This window comes from Notothenia rossii (assembly GCF_949606895.1).
Source record: "Notothenia rossii genome assembly, chromosome: 7".
In the NCBI taxonomy this organism is placed as follows: Eukaryota; Metazoa; Chordata; class Actinopteri; order Perciformes; family Nototheniidae; genus Notothenia; species Notothenia rossii.
In genome coordinates, this window is record NC_136905.1 from 29,802,878 (window position 1) to 29,830,763 (window position 27,886).

At 40.3% G+C, this 27,886-nt stretch overlaps 3 protein-coding genes across 5 annotated transcripts in view; all 3 read right to left on the bottom strand.

Annotated features, from left to right (window-relative positions):
- Nucleotides 1–27,886, bottom strand: part of LOC307047616 (uncharacterized protein) — a 309,906-nt gene that overhangs the window by 270,583 nt on the left and 11,437 nt on the right. The gene's annotated exons all lie outside the window — the stretch shown is intronic.
- Nucleotides 7,711–19,405, bottom strand: slc52a3-2b (solute carrier family 52 member 3-2b). Of its 2 annotated transcripts, none has more exons than XM_079693720.1 (4): nucleotides 19,148–19,405; nucleotides 9,681–10,760; nucleotides 9,033–9,156; nucleotides 7,711–8,373 (listed from the first exon to the last, which is right to left on the bottom strand). In XM_079693720.1, the coding sequence occupies exons 2-4, from the start codon at nucleotides 10,712–10,714 to the stop codon at nucleotides 8,161–8,163; spliced, it is 1,371 nt and encodes a 456-aa protein (XP_079549846.1). In that variant the 5' UTR covers nucleotides 10,715–10,760; nucleotides 19,148–19,405; the 3' UTR covers nucleotides 7,711–8,160. The 2 variants fall into 2 exon arrangements, with proteins under 2 accessions (XP_079549846.1, XP_079549847.1); XM_079693721.1 differs by lacking the exon at nucleotides 19,148–19,405 and adding an exon at nucleotides 12,066–12,220.
- Nucleotides 20,413–27,886, bottom strand: part of macf1b (microtubule actin crosslinking factor 1b) — a 47,239-nt gene continuing 39,765 nt past the window's right edge. For both annotated transcript variants that reach the window (XM_079694633.1, XM_079694632.1), the window contains 9 exons: nucleotides 27,465–27,579; nucleotides 27,165–27,331; nucleotides 26,916–27,078; nucleotides 26,102–26,256; nucleotides 25,934–26,008; nucleotides 25,719–25,836; nucleotides 24,499–24,644; nucleotides 23,603–23,723; nucleotides 20,413–23,477 (listed from right to left, as the gene is read on the bottom strand). In XM_079694633.1, the coding sequence (XP_079550759.1) occupies nucleotides 23,452–23,477; nucleotides 23,603–23,723; nucleotides 24,499–24,644; nucleotides 25,719–25,836; nucleotides 25,934–26,008; nucleotides 26,102–26,256; nucleotides 26,916–27,078; nucleotides 27,165–27,331; nucleotides 27,465–27,579 (1,086 nt within the window). In that variant the 3' untranslated portion in view covers nucleotides 20,413–23,451. The remainder of the gene's footprint in view (nucleotides 23,478–23,602; nucleotides 23,724–24,498; nucleotides 24,645–25,718; nucleotides 25,837–25,933; nucleotides 26,009–26,101; nucleotides 26,257–26,915; nucleotides 27,079–27,164; nucleotides 27,332–27,464; nucleotides 27,580–27,886) is intronic.

Sequence of the window (27,886 nt, forward strand, 5' to 3'; positions counted from 1 at the left end):
AACAGAATTAGCTTCATTTATTTCATTGGGATTTGCAATTGCTCCAAGGGTTAGACCAGAAGATCAATGCCACCCTCATAGTTGTATGTTAGATATGATGCTTTGACCAGAAAATAACTAGCACCAGAAGAAACATGTAGCTTGTTTTTTTTCTTAAGGTAACTAAATCTGCCTTCCAGCCCCTGGACCAGTTGTATGAATTTGATTTGGTTTTACTTACTATACTGTATATCTGCTTTGTTGCTAACCCTTACCCTAAGCAGAAACGTGAAAAAAGCATTGCTAACAGCAGATAGCTTAATAGCTGCAAAGTTGTATCACATTTTAAATTCAAACTAAACTTCTTAGTACGGTTCCGGAAAAAATCCTGTTTTGGATTAAAATAACTATGTTTATTACTCAAAGTAAGTTTGAACTTAAGGTTTCAACATACAGTAAAGGAATCAGCAGCTGACTTTTGGTGCCCATGCAAACTTTCTTGCAGTGAAATCTTTGTCACCAGACTTCTGGGACACTTGCTCTAAGCACTTGCTCCAAGCATATTATATTGCTGTGGTGTGAAAAGACTTGCGGAAAGCAAATATGTGTTGTGATAACAGGCACAATTACATAGGAAGTTATCTTTTTGTGTTTGTTTCTTTATGGCTTTATGAATACATGTATCATGAGTTGCTTTGGATAAAAGCGAGAGTTAATAATAGTAATATCGTCAAAAAGAAGCTGTGACTGAACTCAGGTGGAGATGCCAATGATTGCAAGATCAAATGATCGGACTCACAAGCTGACTTGCTGCACTGAATAAATAACTGATAGATGCAGCAATTGCCAATCAATGGCTAAAGCAACCCCTGCAGTGGGGACAACAGCACAGAGAATGCAAAAAGAATTCCCTGATCATAATGATTCCAGCGCGTGCCATTTACTCCCCAGGGTCTGCATGCTCACAGCACCTGGCAGAGGGTACGACTTAGAAGTTTCATTGTACGGATTTATAGCGTCTTTATGGCCCTGCTTCCTCCTCCATTGTATTCCCAGCGAGCCCTTGATTTCAGCTTTTATAAAGTGAGTGCATAGGCACAGTGCTGCAGCTCCTGCCCTCGTCTCTCGCCGGCCATCTGCAAGCTGTAAATCCTCAATATGCCTCTGTTATGAAGGGCATGTTGAGAGAACCATGGGGGTGGCTTCAAGAGATGCTTTAAGAGATAATTGCTTGGCCATACTAAGGAGTCTTTGATAGTTTTGTCCCATGAGCCAGTACATTTGATCTTTTTTTGGTCCCTTGAGTTCTTTTGCTCTCCAGAGACATGTGTCAGATGACTATAAACAGACCGTTATCAATTACCTTCAGCATGATAAAGAAGGAAGACGAGAACCATGTGTGAGGATTCGAGCACGTGTTTACATGTGTTTTTTTTATCTGTTTAGGGTGGGGTTTGTGGGGCTCCACAGGTGTACTTAGACCCATTTCATGGGAGCATTTCACATGTGACAGCACCAGCAGATGACCCATGGTCACATCGTTGCACACGCACAGACAAATCACCTTTTTAAAAGACACTTTAAGGGGACGCTCCGAAAAGCAACCAGATGGGGCCTGGAAAATCTTGTGCTGTCTTTTATTCTCCATCTGCAATCATTCAAGCTTCATTCGCCCTCTCTTTTGTGATGCGTGAAATGTTGTGCAAGGGTTTATACAAATTTAGCGGCGGGACAGATGTTTGAGCTTAAGCTTAAATGTGCAAAAGTGAGAATTATCTTTAAGAGTCTGTTTATGGGATCGTGACACGTGACTTCTCTATTCTCCAAATCAAACCTGATGCATTCAATATCCCTTTGTAGTTCACTCTGAGAGAGCTCTATTTCTTCATCAGGAAAACACTCCAAGGCATCCCAAGCCATCATGCTTCTATTGTTTGCTGTAAATGTTTCTGTACATACACAGAATGTTTACGTTGAAGTACATTGTGGCGCACATTAGAGATGCTCTAATGGGCTACAGTAAAAGCCCTTGCTAGTCAAGAGTTCAGGCAGGTGCAGACTCTTACAGTAGATAAAGGAGCCTGGCACTGGAGATGAGTTCACGACAATCACTGTGAGGCTTTTAGACGCCTTCTCCAAGCTCAATCTTCATTTCCCCTGACACTGATTTTGCAATAAGGATCCGGAGAAAAGGGGAATGTCCATCTATTCATTTTAATGATCCTTCATTATTGACTGCTGGCAGGGAGGGGGCGGGCAAAGGTAATGATTCTCTGTCTTTGCTAGCCAATCACTCCTCTTAAAAGAATAAGACTCTAAATAAGGCCACTAATGGATGCCCAGTATGACCTAAAGCTGACCCCGCATGCAACCTATGCGAACCGACTTCCCGACATCAAGGATTGAAAGTCTTGCTTTAGTTATTTCACTCTTTTTAGTGGATTGGTTATGATTTTCCCTAACAGAAGGAGAAGTTGCAAACATGATAAAACCACAGATTTCATGTGTTTTATAAATATTGATTTAGCATAGTATGTCACTGAAGCTATTGCCTTTTTTGTTGGGAAGGCTTTTCAACTCAAATAACTCAAGCAGTATTTTGACATTTTTGGGAAATGAGCTCATTTGCTTTCTTGCCAAGACTTAGTTCAGAAGATCGATACCACTCTTATTTATGTAAGTTAAATATGAGGCTACAGCTAGCCAGTTAGCTTAGTTTAGCAAAAACACTGGAAAAAGTGGGGACAGCTAGCCTGGCTCTTTCCAAAGGTAACATAATCTGCCAGCACCACAAAAGCCCACTAATTAAACATATGATATCTTGTTTGTTTAATGTGACCAAAAACTTGAGGCTAAAAATGAGAAGTACTGGTTTTATGTGGGGGGTTTGCGTGCCAAACTATTTCTTCGATGGGCAAGTATTTTCCTTAAGTCTCTACTGACAAGTACCTAAGAAACTACTGTTGCGTTTTTGTTGCTAAGGCATTGATAAAGGAACCTCTTTTATGAGGGGCATGTTGAAAAAAACATTATTTGAAAGATACAGTATAAAATATGCCTATATAGCCTACACACAAACACACTATAATTCATTATAGCTCTTAGAAAAGTTGCAGGAAGTCAATGCGCCCAGGCCTATGTCTCAGAAAACCAGATGTATGATTGTTAAAGAGTACTGCACCAGCCCAGAGAGCGCTATGTAACACTTTGGGTGGATAACAATGGTAATTTAAACAACAATACATAGTGAGTGAGGATTATATGGAGTTCATAGTTTGGGTAACACATTTTTAGTTTGGATAAATTGCTTTGTTTCTGCATAGTATTTTTATCCATTCATACGGACCATACCAAGCCCCCAGAAAGTGTGCCGGATGTTGAAACAATATTTCATAGTGGCCAAATGGTGTTAATACAATTCTTGTGTCTGTTTTTAGTTTTTTTACTAATTAAAGTACCCAGGAAGAACAGTTGAATTACCCTTTTCTAATTCATTAGATCCTAAAAGTTGTACAATGCACAATGAGACAAATCCAAAGTTATGTTCCCTCTCCTTATCCGGGAGACCAACCGCGTCTGTGTTGATTTGAGGCAGTGCTTAGCAAAAACGAACGTGTGGATAATCTATGTGCCCAAGTCCCAGGGTGATACGGTTAAATAAATAGTCAAGAACATCACCAAGTTGTTCGTATCAATGAATATTAACACCCAGAGTGGTATTCTTTTCCCACTAAACTTTTTTTCAAATGCAGATATAATAATATCCACACCAGCAGCAGTATTTGTAACTCATTGATTTAGATTCGTTCAGCCTAAGGCATTGAGGCCCTATTCACACAGAGACGAAACGGAGACGAAACGGAGGCGAAAACTAAAACAAACCGAAGTCCACACGAAAACGCTTTAAAAAGCTGGAGACGCTGTAGCACATATGCCGGGCCTGTACTGTAAGTGGCGCTGTACATCCGCCACAAAATACACCAAAAGCAGCGAAGAAGACCGATGACGATTATTATTATTATTATTATTATTATTATTATTATTATTATTATTATTATTATTATTATTATTATTATTATTATATTATATTATAATTGTTGCTGATGGTTGTGGTAGAGGGGCTGTAGATTTTGCACTCAAATCTGTATAATTGTCAGTAGCGTCTGGAGCACGAATGCAAGCCTGTGATCCGCCATTGTTGTTGTGGTTATGGCGTCATCGTTTTCAGGAAATTATCGTATGGGCGTACACACGGAGCCGCAAGCGTTTCGTCCCCAGACCTACCGACTTTGGGAGCCGTTATCAAAGTGTATGAGATTCGTGCTCCGTATCCGCGGCTCCGTTTCGGCCTCGTGTGGACGAACCGCCTATACGATAGAGAACGTTAGCGGATATATCGTCTCCGTGTGGATGGGGCCTGAAGCCATTCAAGAAAGTGATCTTTCATCTTAGAACACCAAACCACATTGATGTATTTCCTCCTATAACTGTAAATAGTCTGGAACTACAGTATAGGTTTTTTCGATTGAATATTCTACTGTGTATGCATAGCACAAGTAGCACAGATTACAATTGTACATTATACTTTTTATTTTAGTATGTATACAGTATGTCTGCATCTCAGCCAGTGTTGGCTGTCATCAGTCTGTCAAGGTAATGAACCCTACTTTACTGCAGCTTCCAACAGCTCTTTAAGGCCTACTTCACACCACCGGAGGAATACGCTCAGGTATTAGTTCTTCTGCCTGGGTGCTCTGCTGGATGATGGGTGGGCGGGGATGTTATTAGGAGCATTCATCTACAAGGCTCCCCAAGCCATACTATACTGAAACTGACCACAAGACAACCCTATCATCCTCAAAGATTACCTGTCTCCTGCACTGTATATGAATGTTTTATCATAAAAGCTTTTCTTTTTTGCTAAGTGCCTCCTTGAGTGTTTGCTTTTAACTTTTGATTACTTTATGTCTTGTTGTGAAGACGAGAAAAAATAAAAAGTCCCGGCCCATTTGAATATAATGGACTTAACGGGAAAGGTAGTCTCAGTTGCTTCATCGAAACGAAATTTCACAGCGGTGTAATCCAACACAGTGGGTGTGAAAAAGCTCTCACAAAGTGGTAGTTTCAGTGCCTTGAAGTTTCTTATCCTTACATTGTCAAAGTGCGCTGAGCAGATGGAGCGAGTCAAGGGAGAAAACAGACATGACACAATCATATAAATAAAACAGTATGGCCGGCTTTGTATGGAAGCCATATGTTTCCGTCTGTGAGGAAATATAGGATGTCATGCATTACAGTGTAAAAAGACTCATTTACAACCATTAAAAGCAGCTTCAATTCACCATATCTGCCTTTGTTGTGGTGGATCACATCTCATTTGGCTCTTTTTATATATGATATGTTTTATACGGTCTTGAGTCATTTAGAAGAAAAAAAATGTTTTGTCATACGGTCTAGAGTCTAGACGTTAAGGTTTCCAGCACTCAACCCCCCCCCTTCAAGGTTTTACCAGACGTCGCGTTGTGAGAGGGGAATGGTCGATTGCATAACGGAAGGCGAGACGTGATCGTTCCTGGCCTTCTCACACAATATTCAATCATTCTCCGCATACTCCAATCCCATGACGGCCCATTAAAAAGCAGCGCGGGCTAGGATTTCCCCTCATGTGTTTTAAATTGAAATTACGGTCACAAAGTATGCCATATGCGTGAATCGAGGAAGACAAGAAGCATGGGGAAAGAGAGATATCGAAATAGTTGGACTGAAGGAGAGAAATAGAGAGGCAAGCAGAAAGATAAGAAGGAATCCCATTTTCTCACACGTTTCCTGTTGTGTCATCCTGCCACCCACATTTGTATTACGCAGAATGTCCAAGTGTCTTTATCTCAGTGCATTTGTATAATTTCACAATACTTAAAGAGACTTATATATGACATTTATGAGAAGAAAAAAAAAAAATCTTGAAAGACTCCTCATATTTGAGCTAAATTATAATTCCAAGCAAGTCTGCTGCGTTTAAGCTTAGCACACACACCATAAGTCATAGAAGCCACGGGAAGAGATAAGGAACATAGGTGAAGTGTGAGACATCAGGACATGATGATGACCCCAGATGTTCTCTGAGGAACCATGGGATCTGAATCAGACTGACTGGCCATGAGTTCCTCATTCCTATTTCTCCCTGTGGAGAGGAGTAAGCACACACACGCGCGCACACACACACACACACACACACACACACACACACACACACACACACACACACACACACACACACACACACACACACACACACACACACACACACACACACACGCACACACATTGATACACCTACATGGATAAGACACTGTCTCTGTGATTTAGTGTGAGGAGGATATGATACAGACATGACTCTGTTGACCTGGGAAAACTCCCCAGAGACATGCAGAACTCCTCCATCTAAAATGAGGTTGAGCAATTATCCAATATCAAGGTGAAAATGGTCCAGAAGTGTATGTTTATGTTCAGTATTACTTTATATTTAGGATCTAAAGCGTTGTATATTTTAAACAACATCCAAATCACATTTTTATTGAACCCATATATTTTCTTATGAGTTGTTTAACAAATGTGACTTGATCCAACACATTTGGATTCTTCCGAAACGTCCTAAAGATCAAAAGTCTACTTCTACTACCACTAGAATCTTGAAGCTCGACTGCAGCTGAGATGTGCACTCCGCCTCAGTTACCCATGAAGATGTTCTAATCATACAGCGACATCTAGTGGTAGTGTCAAAGTTGTGCAGGATCCCCACCGTACTACAAATCATATAAAGACTCCATGTATAGCTTCAAATATAAACCTTCTTATTTTACTATGTTATGCGAAACAGTATTTATAGGTGGTAAATAGGTGTAACCGGCGACCGCACACCAATATTTCTTAATTGTTATGTATTATAAGTATAGTCACCTTTTCTCTCAATGGCAAACCAAAGAAAACCGAAAATACTTGTATATTTAAATTTGAATATATGTCTTCTCATGAATAAGAGACACCCACTGTTCAAATAAATAAGATGTTTTGACTTGACATTTCCTATAAAAATGCATATAGGTGTATACAAATGTGAAGTGTTGGTGTGTACATTCATTTGAGAATAAATAGACAATTATTTCGAAACATATTGCCCTAAATATAGATATATATATATATATATATAGATATATATATATAGATAGATAGATATAGATATAGATAGATAGATATTTAACTTTACAGTTTTAATCCCTGAGTATACCAGTCCAAAAATGATTAATAGATATTATTGATCAACTCGGAGATGAAGTCAAACCCTTTGCAATCATAAATCTATTGGAACATATTGCAATGTTTTTCTGAGTTTCCTGATCTGTTGTGTAATGCAACATTTTAATTAGTATATTAGACTCGATCTAAGTATGGGAAAATACTTGAATGGTTCTGTGTAGAAAAGGGGGAAAGAGGAATGGGTTACACTTTGTTGATTCCATTGAAGTGTCTTCATTCTTTTCTATTGTTTCATCTTACAATCCCCTCTTATCTTGTATACACATTTGCCCCTTTTCAACATCTTTCTTAATAATGTCACTTTAACCAAATACAATTAACATACATACATCAACCCCTCAACTCATGAGCATAAAGTCTTCTTCTCCAGCCAACTGAAGATAAAGTGAATATTTATAATGATATGCAAAATAATGCTGCAATAAAACACGTGTTTTATTTGGTATTGTTGAACAGGTTCTCCATACAAGTAACAAATACAGTACAAAGCATGTACACCAAAAACAAGTACACATCTTTTAGAGTGTCAATCTAAGGCACATTTTAAAACCAACACTACCATAAGTTATACTTTTACATCATAAAAACAATTCAAGTAAACTAGCTTTAAACCTCTGAATTGAGAAGGAGTTGTAATACGCTCAGCAACAATATGGTTTTCTGTGATGATACATTTATATTGTCATTTCAGCTTAATGCTTAGGTTACTCCATAAGTCAATAAATATTGTTTTTGAAAAATAAATCTACCATATAGCGACACTGATCAGAGTAAATTAGTTAAATGGCATCAGGGAGTGATACTGCTCAGTGCATCTACAATAAGCGCAAATGATTCTTTAGTGTTTAACTTAAACATATTTTTTCACTACATTGGACAATTGGTGTTGCAAGCATCACCGGACCTAAAAAGGCCATAGACACTGACCAATGGGAACATGGATACAGCACCAAGCATGGAGCCCAGCTGCACCACTGCTCCACACCACACGAGGGCGCTGTGGCCCTCGTCCCTGAGAATCACCCCGATGGTGACCTTCACGTAGGAGAGCGACAGGACGAAGAGGATCCAGGCCAACACCTGCAACACAGGTATCAATGTATCAATATAACATATTACAACAATCTCAAACCCAAAATATGTTCTTGTAGCTATTTTAGCCTTCAGTCTACTCTGTTTTATTGTGAATAACTTTGTATTTGTTAGGAACAACTAATAAAACGTAGTTTAAAAAATATCTAGCATAGGACATTCTGATTTTATAGGCCACAAGCCCAACCATACGTCTTTTTAAAAGCTACTATACTAAACTATAGTTTTTGGACACTGATTACTGAAATTGGTTCTTAGAAAGCCATGCTAAGACATGTCAATTTGTACCCTGTTCACTTGCTGTTGCTTTTTCACCTTAAATAGTGTGTAAGGCTATCAACCTGACAGCAGTAACATAGCCATCAAAAGCAAATACAGTGTGCAACAAATTACTGTTCAATTGGCAAACAAGTTTTGACAGTTTTGTCTTAATCAGCTCAAACAAGGTTGAGTAATTCTGCAAATAACAAAGCACTTCAAGTTGTTTGAGAACTGACCATGCATGTGATTATGGCAGGCATAATGTACTTTCATACTTTTATTAGGTGTAGCACTTACAAGACAGAATAAGAGATCCACATTTAACAGCTATTAGGTGACATATTTCACATCTTTTATGTGAATTTCATTAGAAAAAATAATCCTACTATAACTGCAGTTCCAGAGGCACTGTGGACCAGCAAGGGGCAAGGGCTAAGAGCAGCCATGGCCATGTTGTAGGCGCCGAATCCTGTCCCAAACATGGTCAAGAAACCCATGAAGAAGAGAGATCTGGAAAAAAAAAAGGAATACATGGTAAAACTGAGTTGTTTTTTTTTACACTGATCCACTTTGCTTAACAAACTCTAGTGACCTGTAGGAGCAACGTGTTCAAACTATGATAAATGGAGGAAATCAGGTGACGTAGTATTAAGTCCAACAAAGTCTGCAGAGGAATGGACAAACCAAAGAGGTTCTCCCTTGTCCTGTATCAAGCTAAACTTCAATTCAACCAAACTTATTTAAACCACAACCATGACATTTTACAAAAACGTATCAATTAGATTTGTGTGTATTAGCCTAAACTAATATAGTAGTTTTGTTTTGATTCACAAAGTAATGTCTAATAGGCTACCCGGCACGTTGAAAAATTATGCTAAAAGTGTTCCCAGTGCATTGATAACTAGTAGGCATTTTCAATTATGACTGAGTTCTATTTATTTAAATGCAATGTTACTGGAGGAGACATACAAATCTCAGCCTCTATATAAAATACAAATTTTAGGTAACAAGATGGTTCTAGTAATTATTCTCACCTAATCGGCAAAAACATGGCAATGAAGCAGGCCACTGGATTGGCAACAGCTGCCATTGTGGCAGCTAGATGGTAGGCTTTGTTCCCGTAAGGCAGACAGGAGTAGGACTGGACTGAGGGAAGGATTGCATTGGTCAGAGCATTGACCCATGCTAGTACAACAAAGATGAACACCACCTCCAGATTGCTATACGTCCCCTTCCCAAAAGAGCTCTTGGCTTCCCTTTTGGATTCCAGGTGGCTGATCATAGGCTTCTGCTCTGGTGTCTGGGCGTGCAGAGACAACCCTTGCTCTCTCTTGCCAGGAGCCAGATCCCCACTGAAGTACAAGTCATTCTTTCTCTCTCGAGCCACAGATGGGTGATGGTTGAGTAGGATGAAGGCTACCAGGGAGACAACCATCATGACACTGAGGAACACGAAGAACACCTGGGCTGAGAATCGAGCTGGCTGGTAGATGGCCTGCAGTTCTCCACTGCCAACCATAGTAGCATTATCAGCCGTTTGATTGGCTACCACAGCCAAAGTGGCATTCTGACAGTGGACTAACCCAACACCTTGAATGAGAGCCACCAGTGCAGGCACCAGCCCACTGAGGCCTTCACCTACGAAGTACGTAGTGAGGTACTGTGGACGCAGTCGCATCATGAAAGGCAGAAATGTTACAGAGGAGGTGCAGTCCACCACAGAGAGCAAGAAGGTTAACACCAGCAGGGGCACACTGTGCAAAGAGCCCCCTATTGTCATTGTCTGCCTCCAAAAGAAAGCCAGCAGGAATGTAGCAACGATCCCCAACCCTACAATGCAGTAGATGACTGGACGCTCATCTAGCACCCCTGGGCGGAAGCGGTGCATCAGAGTGATGAAGAGGGGACCTATGTTGGCCATCTGGATGAGGACTGTGAGGTACGATGGCAGATACCATCCCTCTGGGATCTCTGTTACGACCAGAGGCAGCTCCACCCACATCCCGTTGATGGCCACCCAGGAGCCCATGCCGAACAGGCACGCCAGTACGTGAGTCAGCAGCGACATAATGGAGGCTGGAATGAGGTCAATCAGGAAATGCAGATCTCGCAATCTAAAAACCGACACAAAATAGGACAGTTTATTAGTACACTGCAAATCTTCAATAAAATGAAAATAGTGAAATACCCATGTTTTTATTGAGATATTATTTTATTAAAATTGGAATATCAGCCTTTTATTTTCGAAAACTCTATGAATGTGTTACAAAATGTTAATACATTATTTGTCTGTGCTAAACTTCGAGTAACAAGACATTTCAACTTTTCCCCGAATAGTTGTAGTGTTTAACATTGTAAAATGTGTCTTGGAATTGTAGTTATTGCATATTTTCCTCATATTGTGCAGCTCTATCAAACACACAAACTAAAGCATCTTACCCCCATGTTAGCAAGTTCAACCTGCTAATATGCTAATTATAAGAACATTTGAATGAAGGTGTTTATCTGTAATTTTGACCATGTTTACCACTTTATTGTTAAGCCATCTTGTATTTTAACATGTTAGCATGCTAACAACAACTTTCACAGCCATCCATCCAATAATAGTTTGAGTGTTTTTAGTCTGGACCTATTGCTAACTGTGCCATCCCTAGGGACAAAAAGCTAGTAAAGATTAAAAGTGTTTCAGGATTAGTGTTTTTCTAACGCATTATATCAAACATATTTAAATTTAAGTTTCAGTAAATACACCATAGCAGGGCTAATAGTGTTACATAGTGTTGCTGAGTACGACCTTCCCAGTGTCCCTGTTTTCTGCCTCTCGAAGCGATGCCTGACCTTTCACACACTGACACACTGCTACAATAAAAAGACCCATGTGGTTGGGACATAAACAGACACGTCAAAGGCATATCAATGTGAAGCAATGTAATACAACTACATCCCAAGTGCTATTGTGAAGGACTTGCTCCACTCAAACCATAATCAAATTGTAAACGTTCATTCATACTACACCGATACATTTGGCTGCTATTACTATTTTATTGCAGATATTGTGTTTTTATAGAGAAGTGTCAAATAACAGTTTTAATGTCTAATAGACCTCACGTCCAAGGTTTAATAGAAAAATGTAAGAATAAGACTTCCTTTATTTGATCTGTAGGCCTATCCTAAATATTGTTGAACCAATGAAGAAGTGCTGACTACGTGAGGTAAACATGATCAAACTGTGTCCTGCTTTTAAATATTTGTATATTTGTAAAACCCTTGTCCTTTTTCATCCTTTTCAGGTTAGCATATGGAGGAAGAGATAAGCTATCTAGTCCTAGGATAACCAGGAAATCCAACAACCCATATTACCTTCATACATACAGGTCATCTTCCTCATTTCTACAAGGTCTCAGACTATCTCATCTTACCTTGTTCAGACCATAGCCAGAAAGCTCTTCTATTCCCTCTTTCCTCTCAAAAACCGTCACTCCATTGTGATAATTCCTTTAACACATCAGCCGCAAGTCCCCATATTCTCCTCCACACACACAACATTCACAGGCTTACATTCTGCTTCCCTGTTTCTGCTGCGTTTGACAGGGGGAGGGACTGCACAGGCGCACATGCCTTGCACCACCATGACACTTCTGATCTCCCTATACCATCGGCCTTCTATTGGAGGTTGGTTTCAAAACCAGGCAACCATGTGCTCTGTGCCTGTGGGTGTAGAAAGAGGAGGAAGAGATCAGTGAGACTAGCTCCTCCTTTTCCCTTTCCCTCCCCCAACCGGTTTACGACCTTGTGGCCTGCCCTGAGCCCTCTTTTAAACACACAAGCTACAGAGTGAGTTGAATGAGTGCACCGGCTTTGGTTTCACACTCAATAAAGACAAGATATTTGAAATCCCACACTGACTTTCCTTCGTGTTCGCTGTCCTTGCCTAAGTGAATGGCCTGCTCAACCTATAGTGTCCTCTTACTGTGCCAGCAGTACAATTGCATAAAGCAATAGGTTGCATCATCTTTGTTATGAAACTATTATATATCTGAAAAAAACAGCATGTAAAGTATACATGTCGAGTATATAGTCTCAAACACTCACAGTTGTTACAAAATTACTATCAGGTCAAGTATAGTGGTATTCTGGTATCCATATATTTTTCTTCACATAACCTACTTTGAATTTTCATGATATTGTGTCACACTTTTTATTTGACATGTGTTATTGCATAGGATAGGCTACTATTATTTTATAATTGAATATGTTAAAATGTAATTTATCATATTTATTGAAATACTATACCATTTTGTTGTTTGTTTTTTTCAACATAAATAAACTATGATCCAGTTATTTCAGATTTTTTCGTTATAGTATGTGATTTATATATGATATTATCGATTTACTATTATATGTTTTTTTTTTGTATTTTCCACATACCATACTGTGTAATTTTAATGTGTTTTTTTATGTAATATCCTGTCATTTATTTTTTTATATTTTCCACACTGTCGTTTTTCCCGTTTCTTTCAACATACTAGACTATGCGGTTTTTTTCATATTTTCGACATCCTATACTATGTTTTTTATTTCATATTTTAGACAAACTATACAACTGTGTCGTTCTTACAGATATTTTCGTCATACTTTACTTGTCGTTTTTTAAATGTTTTTTGAAATACTGTACTATGTTGTTTTTAATTTCTCAAAAAATCTAAAATAAATCAACATACTGTATAGTTTGTAAAAAATAGAAAATAAATGTATATTGTATAGCTTGTGAAACAACCTGACATACTTTATTGTGTGGAAAATATGTTAAAAAAAACAACATAGTATAGTGGGGAAGTAATTAAGTAGTTACGTACCTCAAAAGTATGACGAAATACATTGAATAGTATGTCGAAAAAAATCCGAAAAAACAACATACTATATTATGTGTAAAAAAGGAAAACATGATATGATGATATGTCGAAATTGTGAGAAAAAAACGACATAGTAAAGTATGTCAATATATTTAAAAAAACATATAGTGTGTCGAAAATATGCTAAAAATGCATCAGTAGAGAGTTTCGGAAATATGCAAAAGTACGACATAGTATAGTGTGTCGAAAATATGAAAAAAAAGACATAGTACAGTGTGTCGAAAATATCAGAAAACACTCAACAGTATATTATGTCAAAAATATCAGAAACTAGATAGTATAGTACAGGGGTCGGCAACTGGCGGACCGCGGTCCGGATCCGGACCCAGACGCCGACCTATACGGACCCGGAGCTATAATCAATACATTAATAGGGAATTTTTCGGCGCCTCCCGCTTTTTTAACGCTGATTTGAACCGAAGAGTTCTCATTCATAACACTCCGTTCGATGTCTCACTATGGGATGCGCCTCATCGCGGAGCAAACAGAAGCATCAATCTCATTACGCCAATCCTGATTGGCTGGTGATCTTGAGGTCAGCGACAGGGAATCCACCCACTCTATAAGTAGCTTGCGCCACGTCGCAGCGTCATTCAAACACCTCTTCTCGCTTCAGAGCACATCTCGGCATATCAGTAGCCGGGCTAGCTTAACAGTCCACAGACTGAACCTAAAGCTAACTTTCGGTCGACGGGCGCTCGCCGGCTACTTTTCTGCTTCGCAAGAAGACTGTTAATACTGACACACCAGTTAGTATTGCAATCTACCTCGCCGTTTCTTTCTTCGGAAATAAAGGTAAGGTTTTGATTTTTCAAGCTCGTGACACACCTGTTGCTAGCTTGCCTTCTCTCACTACCGACACCACGGTAGCGAGGACGTTTTTTCTTTTTCTCTCTCAAACAAGAGGAGGGGAAGATAAAAAGGTATTAACACACCAGTTAATATTCTTTGAGAATAAAAATCTACACCGTCGTTCTTTCTCCGGATTAACGACAGGTGGGGAAATAATTTTTTCTCGGCAACGTACCTGTTACGAGCGGGTCCTCTCCACACCACGGCGAACGAGATAAACGCTTCTCTCCCTCACACCAGAGGAGTCAGGGACTCGGAGGCTCGGCTCTGCGGCTGCGGGTTGAAGATATCAGGCACAGACTCACACCAGGTCTGCTCGTCCTGCCTCTGCCCGCTTCACCATCAAGAGCCTCCGCCGACGGCTAGCACGCCAAGCTAGCTTGTCCGGACAGGACCCCCTCATGTCCGCTGTTTCGCCAGCCGGCAATAAAGACATGGGGGCGTCCGCCGCAGAAATTGAGCCCCGCGCTGTGTCAGGCTGGGGCTCAATAACAGCAGCATCCTCTGAACCGGAGCCCCGCGCCGTGTCAGGCTGGGGCCCGGTGGCGGCAACGGCCGCAAGAGCGGAGCCCCGCGCTGTGTCAAGCTGGGGCTCCCAACTGGACCTCACCATGGTCTCGCCCGCGGAGGATGTCCTGGAGTTGGACTACATGGAGGACGAAGAGGATGCCTCTGAGTTCCTCCTGTCCGACTCGGATGAGCAAGAAGATGATATCTTCGTGTCATCAGCTCAGGCTGCAAAGCCGGGAGCGATGGCTGCTCTCCCGGGCGATAGCGCACCAGCTTCGCCCTGTCTGAGCATGGACCTGCAGGCCGTGTGTCAACGCGCCGCGTCCAGGCTGGACAACCCATGGCCTGAAATGGCCAAGGAGACCTCCAGGTCTCGCTACGAGGGGAAGACTTTGCCCCAAGCAGCGAGGACAAAGAGGCAGCTCCTTCCAGTCTTCCCGGAGATGCTGGACGAGGTGTCGGTCTCGTGGAGAGGCCGCCCTTTCAGTAATAAGTCCAGGGTGCCTCCTCCCTGGACTGTGACGGTATGGAGAGGCTCGGCCTGCTCCGCATGCCGCCCATGGAACCGCTGGTGGCAGCCCACCTCCAACCGATGTTGGCTCCGACACCAAGCCGGAACCCCACGCTACCGGTGAAGGCAGACCGATTCCAGTCAGCGATGACGGAACGGGCCTATAAAGCCGCAGCGTTGTCCGCCAGGGCACTCAATGTCTCCTCACTGCTGACCGCCTACCAGGCGGAGCTCTGCAAGGACCTGTCGAGCAAACCTGGGCCGGCCATGTGGGACGAAATCGCAGCGATCACGGACAATTGCCTCCGTGTGCAGCGCTGTGCAGTCCAGGCCACGGGCAAAGTCATGGGCATAATGGTGGTACAGGAGAGAGCCAGGTGGCTCAACCTGACCAACCTCCCAGACCGGGAAAAGGAGGATGTTCTCGACATGCCTATCATTCCCGAGGGTATTTTCGGCTCCGCTTTAGTCTCGATGCAGCGGAGGTGTGAGTCGAAAAAGAAGGAAGACGAGGCCCTCCACCTCTGTCTCCCCCGAAGGGTCCAGCCGCTACCTGCGATGGTCTCGCGGCAGTCCTTCGCCCAACTTGCCTCCCATCCTACCCGGTTCAAGGTACCGAGGCAGCAGAGGCCACAGCCCGCCCCGAGTCCCCAGCCCAGGCAGGAGACGAGGACGAGCTGGCCGAGAAAAACTCCGGTTCCGGCAGCAGCCGTTCAGGCACAGCCGACTCAGATTTTCAGTCACCAGTCGAGGAAGAAGAAGCGGGCGGCCTGACTGCCTCCTCTCCTCTCCTCGGTGACAGAGCTGGAAGTTCCCTGTTCCCCAGCTCCAGATGTGTTTTCGGGGTGCCACCAGGCCCCCATCTTCCCACTGCCTCGAGTGATGCCACAACGCCATCCTCAAGTTCACGCCAGAAGGGAAATGGATTAATACCAGAGACAGCGAGTTCTGCTATCTGCCTAAGTCACAAAAACACATGTCACCAATACCGTTGTTTTCGAATAAACCATTTTTCACTGTCGCATCCAGGCTTCAAGCCGAGGGCGCAGTACAAAAAGATGAAAAGAAAAATAATTAAAACAATAAACAGTCTGTCACCTGTCCCTCTTTTGAGAGCAGCTACGGCCTCTCTCAAAAGGCGGATAATAGACGGGTCTGTGAAGGCACCACCGCCACGCGCATGCGCAGTGCCGGCTGGAGCTGTGAAGACGCCACGCGCATGCGCAGTGTCGGCTAGGGTTATCAACCTGGGGTACCGCCGTGTTCAGACGCTATTGGGCCCCATAACACAACAAATATAGACTCAGAGGGAAAGAGACGTGACATCTCCGCTCGCTTTAAGGAGCGAAAGGTGGAAGATGCTCGTAGCTTCTGCTTGGGTTTTCAAGACAGTAACACGGGGCTACAGGCTCCAATTCGCTGTCACCCCCCCTCGCTTCTCGGGCATTCTGTATTCACAAGCCCGGGGAGAGTCGGCTCATGTTCTGGAGCGCTACTAGAAAAGAAGGCTATATCTATAATACCCGCCGAACAGAGTCAGAGCGGCTTTTATTCCAAGTCCGTCCGTCAGTCCGACTTCTTAAAAAAAAAGAAGAAGAAATCTAGACCGCAAAAATAATTAAACAAGCGAGTACCTGTTTTTCCTGGCCAAGGACAGGTTCCTTGAACACAACACGAGCGTAACGTGTCTTCACGTGGTATATGTCTCGTCTGAAATGAGTGCTGTCGGAGAGCACCAACGCCGCTCCAGCTCTTCAAATATTGCAGTACCCATAAGGAGCCATGCCGCAGTGTTTGCGTGGCTGTGTCTTTAGTTGTAAGCACAGTGGGGATCTGTTGTTATTAGCATCTGGTTAGCTAGCTATGCTAACACATTTAAAGAGCTTTTCTACAACCAGGTGGAAGAGAGCTCTCTCCTGAGAGGCTCAAATAACCTCAGCTCAGTGAGGTTCAGGCATACTTTGATATGATCATTATAGTTATTAATGAGACTAAATAAAAAAACAGGTATAAAATACTATATGACAGTAACAAAAAAGTTGTTAAAAATAACAAGAATAGAGTTTAAAAGGGGAGTGATTTGTAAAATATCCAAAAAGAAAAATCTGCTTAAAGTTCTGTTTCATATGGGTGTTGAAAGATGAATCCATAGATCTCTTAATTTTGCTCTCAAAGTGCACCAGATTGATGCTTTCAACTTCAATTTTTTTTAAAAATCTTCCCGGGGGAGCATGCCCCCGGACCCTCCTAGAGGAGGTTAGGTCCCCCCCACCCACTTAAATCATGTTCAAATGGATAGGATACTAAATACATTTTCATACATCTTGTGTCCATATCTTTCTGTTTTGGTGGTCATGCCACAACCGTGCACGTGCATGCATACGTGAGTCATGGTGAGATCTCTGGATTAAGAGGTTGCTTTTTCTTTGCACAGCATGAAAGAAAGGCCAAATGAATTGGCTGTGATTTTAGTTTTTTTAAGCAGAGGTTGAGTTCAATAATTTGTACGACCCTCGGAGGATGTTGTAAAAATTGAGAGGAAAAATGTTCCCCACCCCTGCTGTAAATAATAATAAAAACCCTTGATTTATAACTTAACATCTCTGTCTCCGATGGATCTGAGTAAAGCCAGTTAATTGAAGCATTATAGCACAGGCCTTTGTCAGATGGTATATTACGCTGTTTTTTTCTGCTTCGAATAGTTCTCTCTTTTTTCACCATACCTGTGTTTGCATCGCTGTAACCAATGAGCACCTGCATGTGTTCGGCCCTGACACCATTTCAGCCCAGATTTACAAACTCCTGGCAGGACAAGCTCAAGCTCAATTCTCGCACTGAATTTAAAAAAAGTGAGTGAGGGACTGCAATATAAGAGGGAAAGAAAGAGAAACTTTAAAACTGTTTAATTGTTATGATGTGTAAAGACTGATATTGTTCTATAATCGTCTGAAACTGTTAAGTTAAGTTAAATCTATTTTAGTATACCTCAACAATGGAATTATGATCAGTAGAAATGGCCATGCCATGGGACCTTTAAACCAAATGACTGTGGCATCAGACATCTGAAACTTGCTCCAGAATGCCTTTCCACAAGCTTTCATTATTCTGTTATATTATTATCTACAGACAGTCAAAGCAATACCTTTAGCCAAGGTTGTCAGCTATAAACGAGTATAGAGAACTGCCTCGTCAAGGCTGAGAATGTGAGAGGATCCGTGTTTTATAGCAGAATGCAAAATACACATTAATTGGCTTGAAGTGTATTTTACTCTAGAGGGTCTCTTTTATTTGATAAGAAAAAGGTGACTATTGTATTTAGCATGTAATCAAGTTTCGCCTAAATCAATAATAATCAAACAACCCTAATGAAACTGCACGAAGTTCACATTTTGACTTTTTCTATCAGTGAATGTTAATTTTAAGTTGCATCTAAAATATATATTGCATAGTGGAAAGAAGGGAATGTTGACACAATGCTTATCTTATAGAGTTGTATAAGATGACCATGGTTGCTAAGGACGAGGTAAAAAATGCAGTGGAAACCTGCGAGATCTGGTTGTAAAAATGTTTTTTTTCTCAAAGTTTGTAAATTGATCAATTTTTACTTTAATATCCAAGTCACTAAATTCTCTTTATAAGCTTACACGTCTCAAATCCTCTCATCATTTAAAATCCCCTGTTTTCATTATATTAAATTAGACAAGATACCACCTACCTGTTTGTGTGAAAGGACGTGCAGAGGCAGCTCTCGTGAGGCTTTCTCTATTCAGAGGGACAACGGCACAGTGGCCTTCTGATGTAACTGTGTGTAGACTATGCATGCACTTTGAGTCTGGGGCTTTGTACTCTACAACTCTGGATCTCTGAAGCTGTGTCATGTGACTGCAGAGGGCTGAGCCAGGGGTCCAGTTTGGGAACCAATGTCCTCCGCAGCAGGGGTGGGTGGAGGAAGGGAGTGAGGATGTCAGAAAGGATATATGGAGGAGGAAAGAAGTGTAGAAAAAGTTTGCAAGAAAGAAAAGGAAACTGATGAGTCTACCAACATGAGAATGAAGGTTCTCTCCATTTTTCTAGAAGGAAAGTGGGGGCCGCTTAGCCAACCAGAAGATGACTTTGGACAGCTTTCTGTGATATCTGAGTGGGTGTTTGGTCAGGGTCAGTCTGGCTTTTGTTCAGCTCGAATTCCAGCCCAGATGAATGACCCCTGTTTGGCACCAACTTCATGGTTTTTCATTTAAGTGCCCTTGCACCCACCACTGGTGCCACATGTTCCATTCCTGAATAATAACATTTCTTTCCAGGCTTGTGACAGTAAAGTTAATTACTTTTGATTCAGTAAATAAATATGATTTGAGCTTTTCTTGATTGGGACTAACCAACAACGTGAATACCAAAACAATTACATGAACTAATGAGTACATTCTGATTTATTGTTTGAGAATTGGCCCCAGAAATGTTTTGATTCAAACACCACATTAAAGCAAAGTTATCCATTTGAATTCATTCAAATGTGTCTCTCAGAGATCAGTCACGCGATTGGTTTACATAAAAAGTCTCTGCTCTAAAAGCAAGATGTTTGCATTATCCATTTAAAGGGGCACTATAATGCTCATTTTCAAGTTCACATTTGTATTTTGTGCCTCTAATGTGGAATGTCTGCATGCTTTAATGTTCAAAAAGGTCTTAATTTCTCTCATACTGCCAGTGCTGCAACACCTCTTTTCACCCTCCGTCTGAAAACAGAGCCCAGTCTGCTGGTTAGCTGAAAAGCTCTGTTGTGATTGGTAAACCGCTTAGAGATGTCCCGCCCCTTAGCCTATCACGTACAATGTGTTGGAGGGCTAGCCTGAGTAGGAGTAGAAGGATTTCAATGGAGGTGTTTCAGGCAGGGGGGGGGGGGGGGGGGGGGGGTGTGTGGGAGAGAAACTGACGTTTTAGCCTTTGCAGACACACACAAAAGCTTATACAGAACACTACAGGAAAGGTAAACCCCAACAATCTTAATAGGGCCCTTTTCATTTATTATGCATTTTTATATTATACACATAATGTTCGAATCACACAGAAACATGTCTGCTGTTAAGTACATTTTATAACCACTGATTGCATGATCTCATCTATTCCCAAGATATTGCTTCATCTTAAATGTATTTGTAAGCAAGCTTGTCATCCAGTCACAGGACAGTGTTGTTTTGATAAAACTGTTAGTCATGGTGAATATTTGTGTAGAAGTACAATACTCTGCTTTCTTTCCCCTAACTGCTGAGCTCTGTGTTTGAACAAATATGTCTGTGTTTTTGGAACTGCCAGTACGCTGAGAGTGAGTTTGAAAGATTCACTTGTTAGACATCAACCGGAGGGCAACATGAGCCGAGGATCCACGGAGTGAATTTGTACCATAGAGAATTTACCTTTAAATAAGACACCAAACATAAGACTATGTACACCTGACCTTTATCCTTATTCTTATTATGGTGAAGAATTCTTGCAACGGAATCCTCTTCCTATTAAAAACGTATTTAAAAGTGTTATCATCAATATCTTTGGAATAACAATTGATAAAATGTAAATGTCTATTGTATGAATCTGTGACGAACCAAGTGCAAAACACTACCTCCCTCAGAAGCTCCCCTTATCTGTAAAGAGTTGTAGCTTCTTGTAGCCCCTTGTTTTGGTTTTGAAGCTGTAACTTTGTGGTTTTGGTTATTGCTATCATTACATAATCTTTAGCTATCAGCTTTCCGCAACAACAAAAGAAAAGCTTTGTTCCCAGTGTTTCATTTAATATAAACTTAAATTATAAGTGATTGGTAAGGCCTATCTTTTAAAGTGTACAGTTACCTTAACTAAATACATGTGGAATGAAGGAACAACAGTTTACCTTGATGTTTCATTTGAACAAATTAGTAATCTGAGGAACATGTATACTGTACGCTTACATTTAAACCAACTATGATGACGAGATGATTTGTTTAAAAAACACGATGGTGCTCAGGAGATCAGGTGATAAGGTGGGTGGTAGTTACCTTTGTTGGTTACTGGCTTATGGATGCACAAACCAAAAATACATTGTGACATCATAAAGTGGCCAAAATCTGGACAGCTCATTTTCAGACAGGTTTTTATATAAATGGATCAGGACAAAAGGAGAGAATCTCTTTACACAGAGGGGACACATATTGATGTAGAAAATACATGAAAAGTGGAATTTGCATAAAATGTGATCTTTAAAATTCACTTATTGCATTAATAAGAAAATACAGAAACACCAGCAACGCATATTAGTTAGCCAAACTGAACCATCGAACATAAATAGTTTTTTTTTTAATTGCGAGAGTTGGATTATTGGGACATCTGTCCAATAAAAAGAAGACCAATCATGGCAAATATTTTTTTGTCTTATTACAAAAAAGATTTTTTATACAAGTTGACATAAAAGTATTAGTGACATTCATCTACAGTTTCCCTAAATTGGACATTAGAAGTAGTGCTGGGTATAGAAACATTTACAGTACAGAAAGATCAGGGTGCATAGCGACACATGTGAAATCTGGTTATTGTTGTTTTTACATACAGTCAAATGTCCAACTTCTCCAACACAGTCGCATCGAGGCCAAGAGGAAAAGGTACTTCATAATGTAAAAACTTTTTTGTTTTACTTAAAAAATCTTTTTGACAAACTGCATAGACCAAATACAATTAGGTAAATAAGAATGTCTTCGACCTCAGGTAGATTTATCACAAACGTACACATAGAAATACAGTGACGTTACACTGCTGAAATATTAACTTCTTTATAATAGAACCGGAGTCAAAGCCAGGTAGTTTTTTCTCACTCAGGGAAAATATTTTTACAGTATGTTTTGATAAGAAAATGCATAATATTGGTAACTTCAAGAGTAAAACCTTGAAGGAAACAGATGTAGCATCTATCAAGAAATATCTGACGATTTCTGACTGGAATCAAATCAGAGAACATCTGACAAAACCAAGACAGAAATAAAGAAAAAGAAAATATACAGATTTTTGGGTAAAAAAAAAGGAAAAAGGAAATGAATGGAATGGAGAAAACAAAAGGAGTCATACTTATCACCTTCCTTGCATTCTAAGGAAAAGTGATTTATCTAAACCATGACAAATGCCAGATTCCCCGCTTAGCAAAACAACCCATATACAGTAGAAGGACACAGAAAAAAAGTGCGTTTTTATGAAAATAATGTGCTAAACAAAATCATTCCCAGAACTGTTATAAAAGAAAACACCTCTACATGTTCACAGTAATGTTCCATACAAATACATCCAAAGGCAAAAACAATCCTGAAAAAATAATCTCTACGAAACAATGATGACCTGTCGTACTCCAGTGCATTCTTCATCATCACCAGTGTTGAAAACATCCGTACAATAAAAAACAATAAAAAATACATAATTATTTTTAAAATGTGGTGTAGAAAAAAAAGACAAAAAAAACAATGTGGCCCTGCCAACAATGTAATCTCAATGGAATGAAAACAATATCACAAAGTTGAAGGACAGAATCATTTACCCTTCATTTATTTAGTTTTGGTATATGTGTTTTTGGACGCTAGTAGCGGCAGTACAAAACCTTTACATACAAATGTGTCCCTGTACAGTATGCCACTTTAACATCCCATTACTGCCCACGGACAAGTATTATTATTAAAAAAAAAAAAAAAGGAATCTGATTAAAGCAAGGCCCTGGCTATCATGCAATAATCATCCATGCAGAACTTCGCCATGTCTACTCTCTAAATAATCAGATACTACTGTATGCAATGCAACAAAGAACAAAACAAATCTTTGTCTTGCATCCGGACTGACCTCATTTTTGTCCACAAAGAGCACACATGATCATCAAACAGATTTCTCAAACCTTCTCTGTTTCAGTTGGGGCTGATGCATCTGTTTTTGGCCCTTGGATGTCTTTATCACTCCGGTTTGTGACCCCAAGGCTGTGTTTGTGTTCAGCAGTGCAGCATACACAGGAGGCGGAGGTAATCATGTGGGTAACCTCTCAGCTTCGTCTACACGGAGCACAAGAATGAAAACAGGAAGAGCATTTTTTGTATCCAGTGAGATTTGTTTTGTATTTGAGATTTGCGAGATGGATGATGCAGCACATTTCCTTCAAAGTGATTGATTGTCTGACCTGTTGGCGAGGGTGTATTGTCCTCCCCTGGCGCAGTAAACTGTAGATCGGGGCTCAGAGCAGCGATGGAGCTCCTGGGACGGACGCAGCGGTCACCTGAGAAACTTCTGCGGAGTAACGCCTGAAGCAAGACGTGTGAGACTAGTTAGGGTTATACGTCTTAATGGCAGAATATAAGGGCCTATGCCAAAAAAAGGTTCGCACCACTGATCTAGTTTTTATTTTATATCCAATTTCATTGTGCATCTTGAAACTTTGCAATAAAAAAGAACTGCAATAAAGGAAGGTGGGTTGTACATGTAAACCTAAAGAAGTATTTATATTTCAAGATGCAATAACTTAACAAAAAAGGGGGACACTGACAAAGAAAATAAATAAATAGCACATTTGTACGGAAGCCCTGAAAGGCAAGAAAGAAAGAAAATATGGTAAAAAAAAAAGGTTTAAATTAGGGAAGTTAGATAAATAGTTGTGGCAAAACAATTGTTCAACCTCTTTTTTATATATATGACAAAATAACATAGTTAAAAATGTTTCGTGTCTAAGTATTTCTTTTTCAACCGACAAAACTTTTCCGGCTGATCCACAGATGAAAAAAAACATTTAAGTAACTAATAAAGATTATCATAGCAACATTTTTTTTACCTGTTTTTAAGTCATAAACACAGGGTAAAAAACGATGTAGACAAGTATTAATAAGTCGGTACGATATTTTTACTTATTTGTCAGCCTCAGGGCTTCCGTACATTTGCTAGTTAAGTCCCCAAATCTTACAATGATAAATATTAAAAGTATGCTTATAGTCAAAACAATGTCTCAGAAGGAAGGTGATGTTTTGATATCAAAATACCACATATAGGAGCTGGATAAATGACAGGACGTAGCGGTTGGCTTGCCTTGCGTGTCAGGGGGCTGGTGGGGGCCGAGGCGCTGCTGTAGAGGCTGAGGCTGGAGTTGGACCTGCTGACAGTCAAACCCTTAGAAGTGCTTCCTCCAGGAGACAAGTACTTCTCCTTGATCTTCAGGTTGGTCCTGCCTTTCACTGTTGGCGACACAGCAGGGAGATTTAACAGGATGCAGCCACTCTCATTCCAAAAGCCAAACCTCTCTATAAAAACTATAACTATAAACTATAGACGTCATGGAACACGCTGACATGTTTGAGCAGTTTTTATTATGTACCCTAATCATCTAAAAATTCTACAACTATACTGTGAAATAGCATGGCACCAACGTAAAATAACAACCTAAGACAAAAGCTGGATGTCTTGATATATTTGTAAAAAAATAATCTGATACCAAAAAGGTCTTAGGTTATGATCTGTTGTATGTGTGGAGAATAGATTGTGTAACAGAAGTAGATGTAGCTACCGTTCCGCCCCCCATTTGTTTTCCTAAATGCTGTTTGAGGCTTCAGGTTTGGCACTTTGACATCACCATCTTGGTTTTTGGTAGCAAGAAGTGACTATATTTGGATAAGACGATAAAGCTATAGGTGGGGAAATGCAATGCTACGCCTCTGTTCTGACTCAAAGTTTGCGGTATTAGAAACTTGTCAATCACAAGGAGGCCCTGTCCTAAAGCCTGGCCTGCTTCAACATCTGTTTTAGTCTAAACAGGACCATCATTTACCAAATGAACATCATGCTGTATTGAAGAGTACTTGAAACCAGCTATCGAGACAGTAAACTTATAAGGAACATATTTCATGTAAATCATGTGAATCATGTTTTCAATGACTGCTATACAATCAGATTTGTTTTTGTAACCAGTGATGTCGCCCCCTACTGGCCATTGAAAAGATTGCAAAGTTAAGACCTTTCAGCAGTGGCTTTACTTTTCCGTCCCAGAGGGACGTCCATTGGAGCAGTTCGTATCACTTTTAGTCAAGCCAGGTGCTGACGACTTGTCAAATAGCAGTATAATATGAAATATAGTTTGCAAAAATAATTGGATTGGGAAGAAAAAACATGTTCTTGCTTATATTCACAATTTAGCAGCTTGTTTCAAATGTATTTGTGTATGGATGTTGGAACTGTACAGAGCTTTGGCAAAACTGTATGTAATTATGGTCATGCTAATGAAGCTATTGAATTTAATTGAGTGGTGTACTGACCTCTGCAGGGGTCATTCTTGACCAGGAATTCATCTAGAGCCGTCCAGCCCCCTCCCACCCTGACCATCAGTGTGCTACGCAGGATACGAACCATCCGCAACTGTTGAGATTCTCCAAACTGCAAATGAAAACATATTGTTAGTTACCGTTTTGGAAGCAGTTGTGGCCCTAGCATCTCATGTATTTGAATCATTGACCCTTTAGAAAATACTCACCCTGTATCTATTGGCACTTATTTGCTCCACTTGGAATCTCTTTGGACAGTTACACTGTGATACCTGTCGACTCACCTAAAGAGGGCAAAAGTACAGTGCCACAATAAATAAAACACTGTAATAAATCACGTGAATGTTTGTGTTTTCTTGTGTTTAAATTGTTCATACCTCTTCATTGATTTGATCTGCATCTAGTGTTCTCCTGTAGGGATCTCTGCTCGGGTGAAGCGCACTCACAAACTCATAGTAGTCAATGAAGCCGTCACTGTTCACGTCGAAGATGTGTGCCACTGCGTGCATCTCCAGAGAGTTGGTGGGAAATTCTACATGTGGAGGAGGAGATTATTGTATTACATAGATATGTTAAAGCAACATTTGACTATAACACTGATAGTATAAAAAAAAAAAATCCTTTGTAAAAGAATTATTTAAAAACTCAGAATGTTCTTATTAAATAATGTTAATAGGCTGGAATACTGTTAAATGCCGTTTAAATCAGTATTTTATCAAAAATATAGATACAAAATATGTCTATACAATGAATAACTAGAACAATGAACAAAATCCTGAAATATACAAATGAGGAAATAAATACAACAAAAATGTAATAAATCAGTAAGAAAATATAATAATAATAATTAAATGTGGAATCATGGGAGAAAAGTACTCCAAGTAGACTTTCGGAAACATCCTAAATATTTTTCTTTTATATTTATACAAAAACAAAAGTTTTCAATGGACTCCTTTAAATATTTGTATTTGCATGTATTTATATATTTCTGCCATATTTATTTATTTAATAGACTTATTCTTGGATTAATGTGTTAATTTAATATTGACTTGAATGGCATTCCTTTTTTTTCTTTCGTTCATGTATCAGCACGCTATCACTTTTTAAACTAATGTATTTTTGAATGTTATGTTAACTTCATGGGTCAAAACACTGCAGTGTACTGTACTGATGTATTACAATGAGTCTTACTAGAGTTAAGGACGTAATCAGCAAACTCCTTCTGGCTGATGCGTCCGTCCTCGTCCCGGTCGATGCTGCGGAACACGTCTAAGATCCGTGACTTCAGATGACTGATCCACAGCATGTAGCGCTTTCGCCAAATATTGAAGTCAAAGTTCGCAAATTCTTCCATCTGTCAAGAATTTAATTTTTTTTTAGAGAAATGAAATTCAAAGTAGTTTTCCTTTACTATAATGTGTACATTATAACTACAATAACCTCTTTGAGAGTTTGTTGTTGTTGCTCCAGGCGGGTTTGTCGGGCCACAGCCAGTAGCCACAGTTTCTGCCACTGACCGACCAGCTGACTGAGCTCTGGGGTCTGGGGGTCCAGCTGCTCCAGGGGGATCGGTACGACAGGCTGCAGCTTCAGAGTGCTCCTCCTCTCTGGATGTTGAAAAAGCAACATGAGAGTCTGAGTTTCGTTGCTCAGGCAACTCATTTCAATGGCAGGGAGATAAAGAAAGTAATGGCTTTATATTGCAGAATGTAAACATAACGTTTTCTTTATCAGGCTTACTTGTGATTGGTCGTTTGCTGGGGGAAATCTGCAGTTTGGTAATGCTCTTGTGTTTACAGGCTTTTGTGGCATGTTCAACCTCTGGGAACTTCTTATTCAACTCCTCCATGAAAACCTGCAGAGATGAAGGATCAGTGATAACGTGGTACATCAAAGATGCTTCCGGACCCCTTCTGGTCCTTCCTTCCTGCAGCGGTCAGACTATGCAACCAGCACAGCTCTGTTTTCTCCTAGTATAAAACCCCTAACACACAACAACACGGACTCTATAACACCCCTTGCTGTTAAATACCAACCAACTATGTGCAATATGTGCTATTGTGCAATATATATATGCCGTTAATAACTGTGCAAGATATACCTGGCTGCTTATATAAGATCTGTTACAGGATGTGTATTTTGTGTAACTTTTTATTTGTATT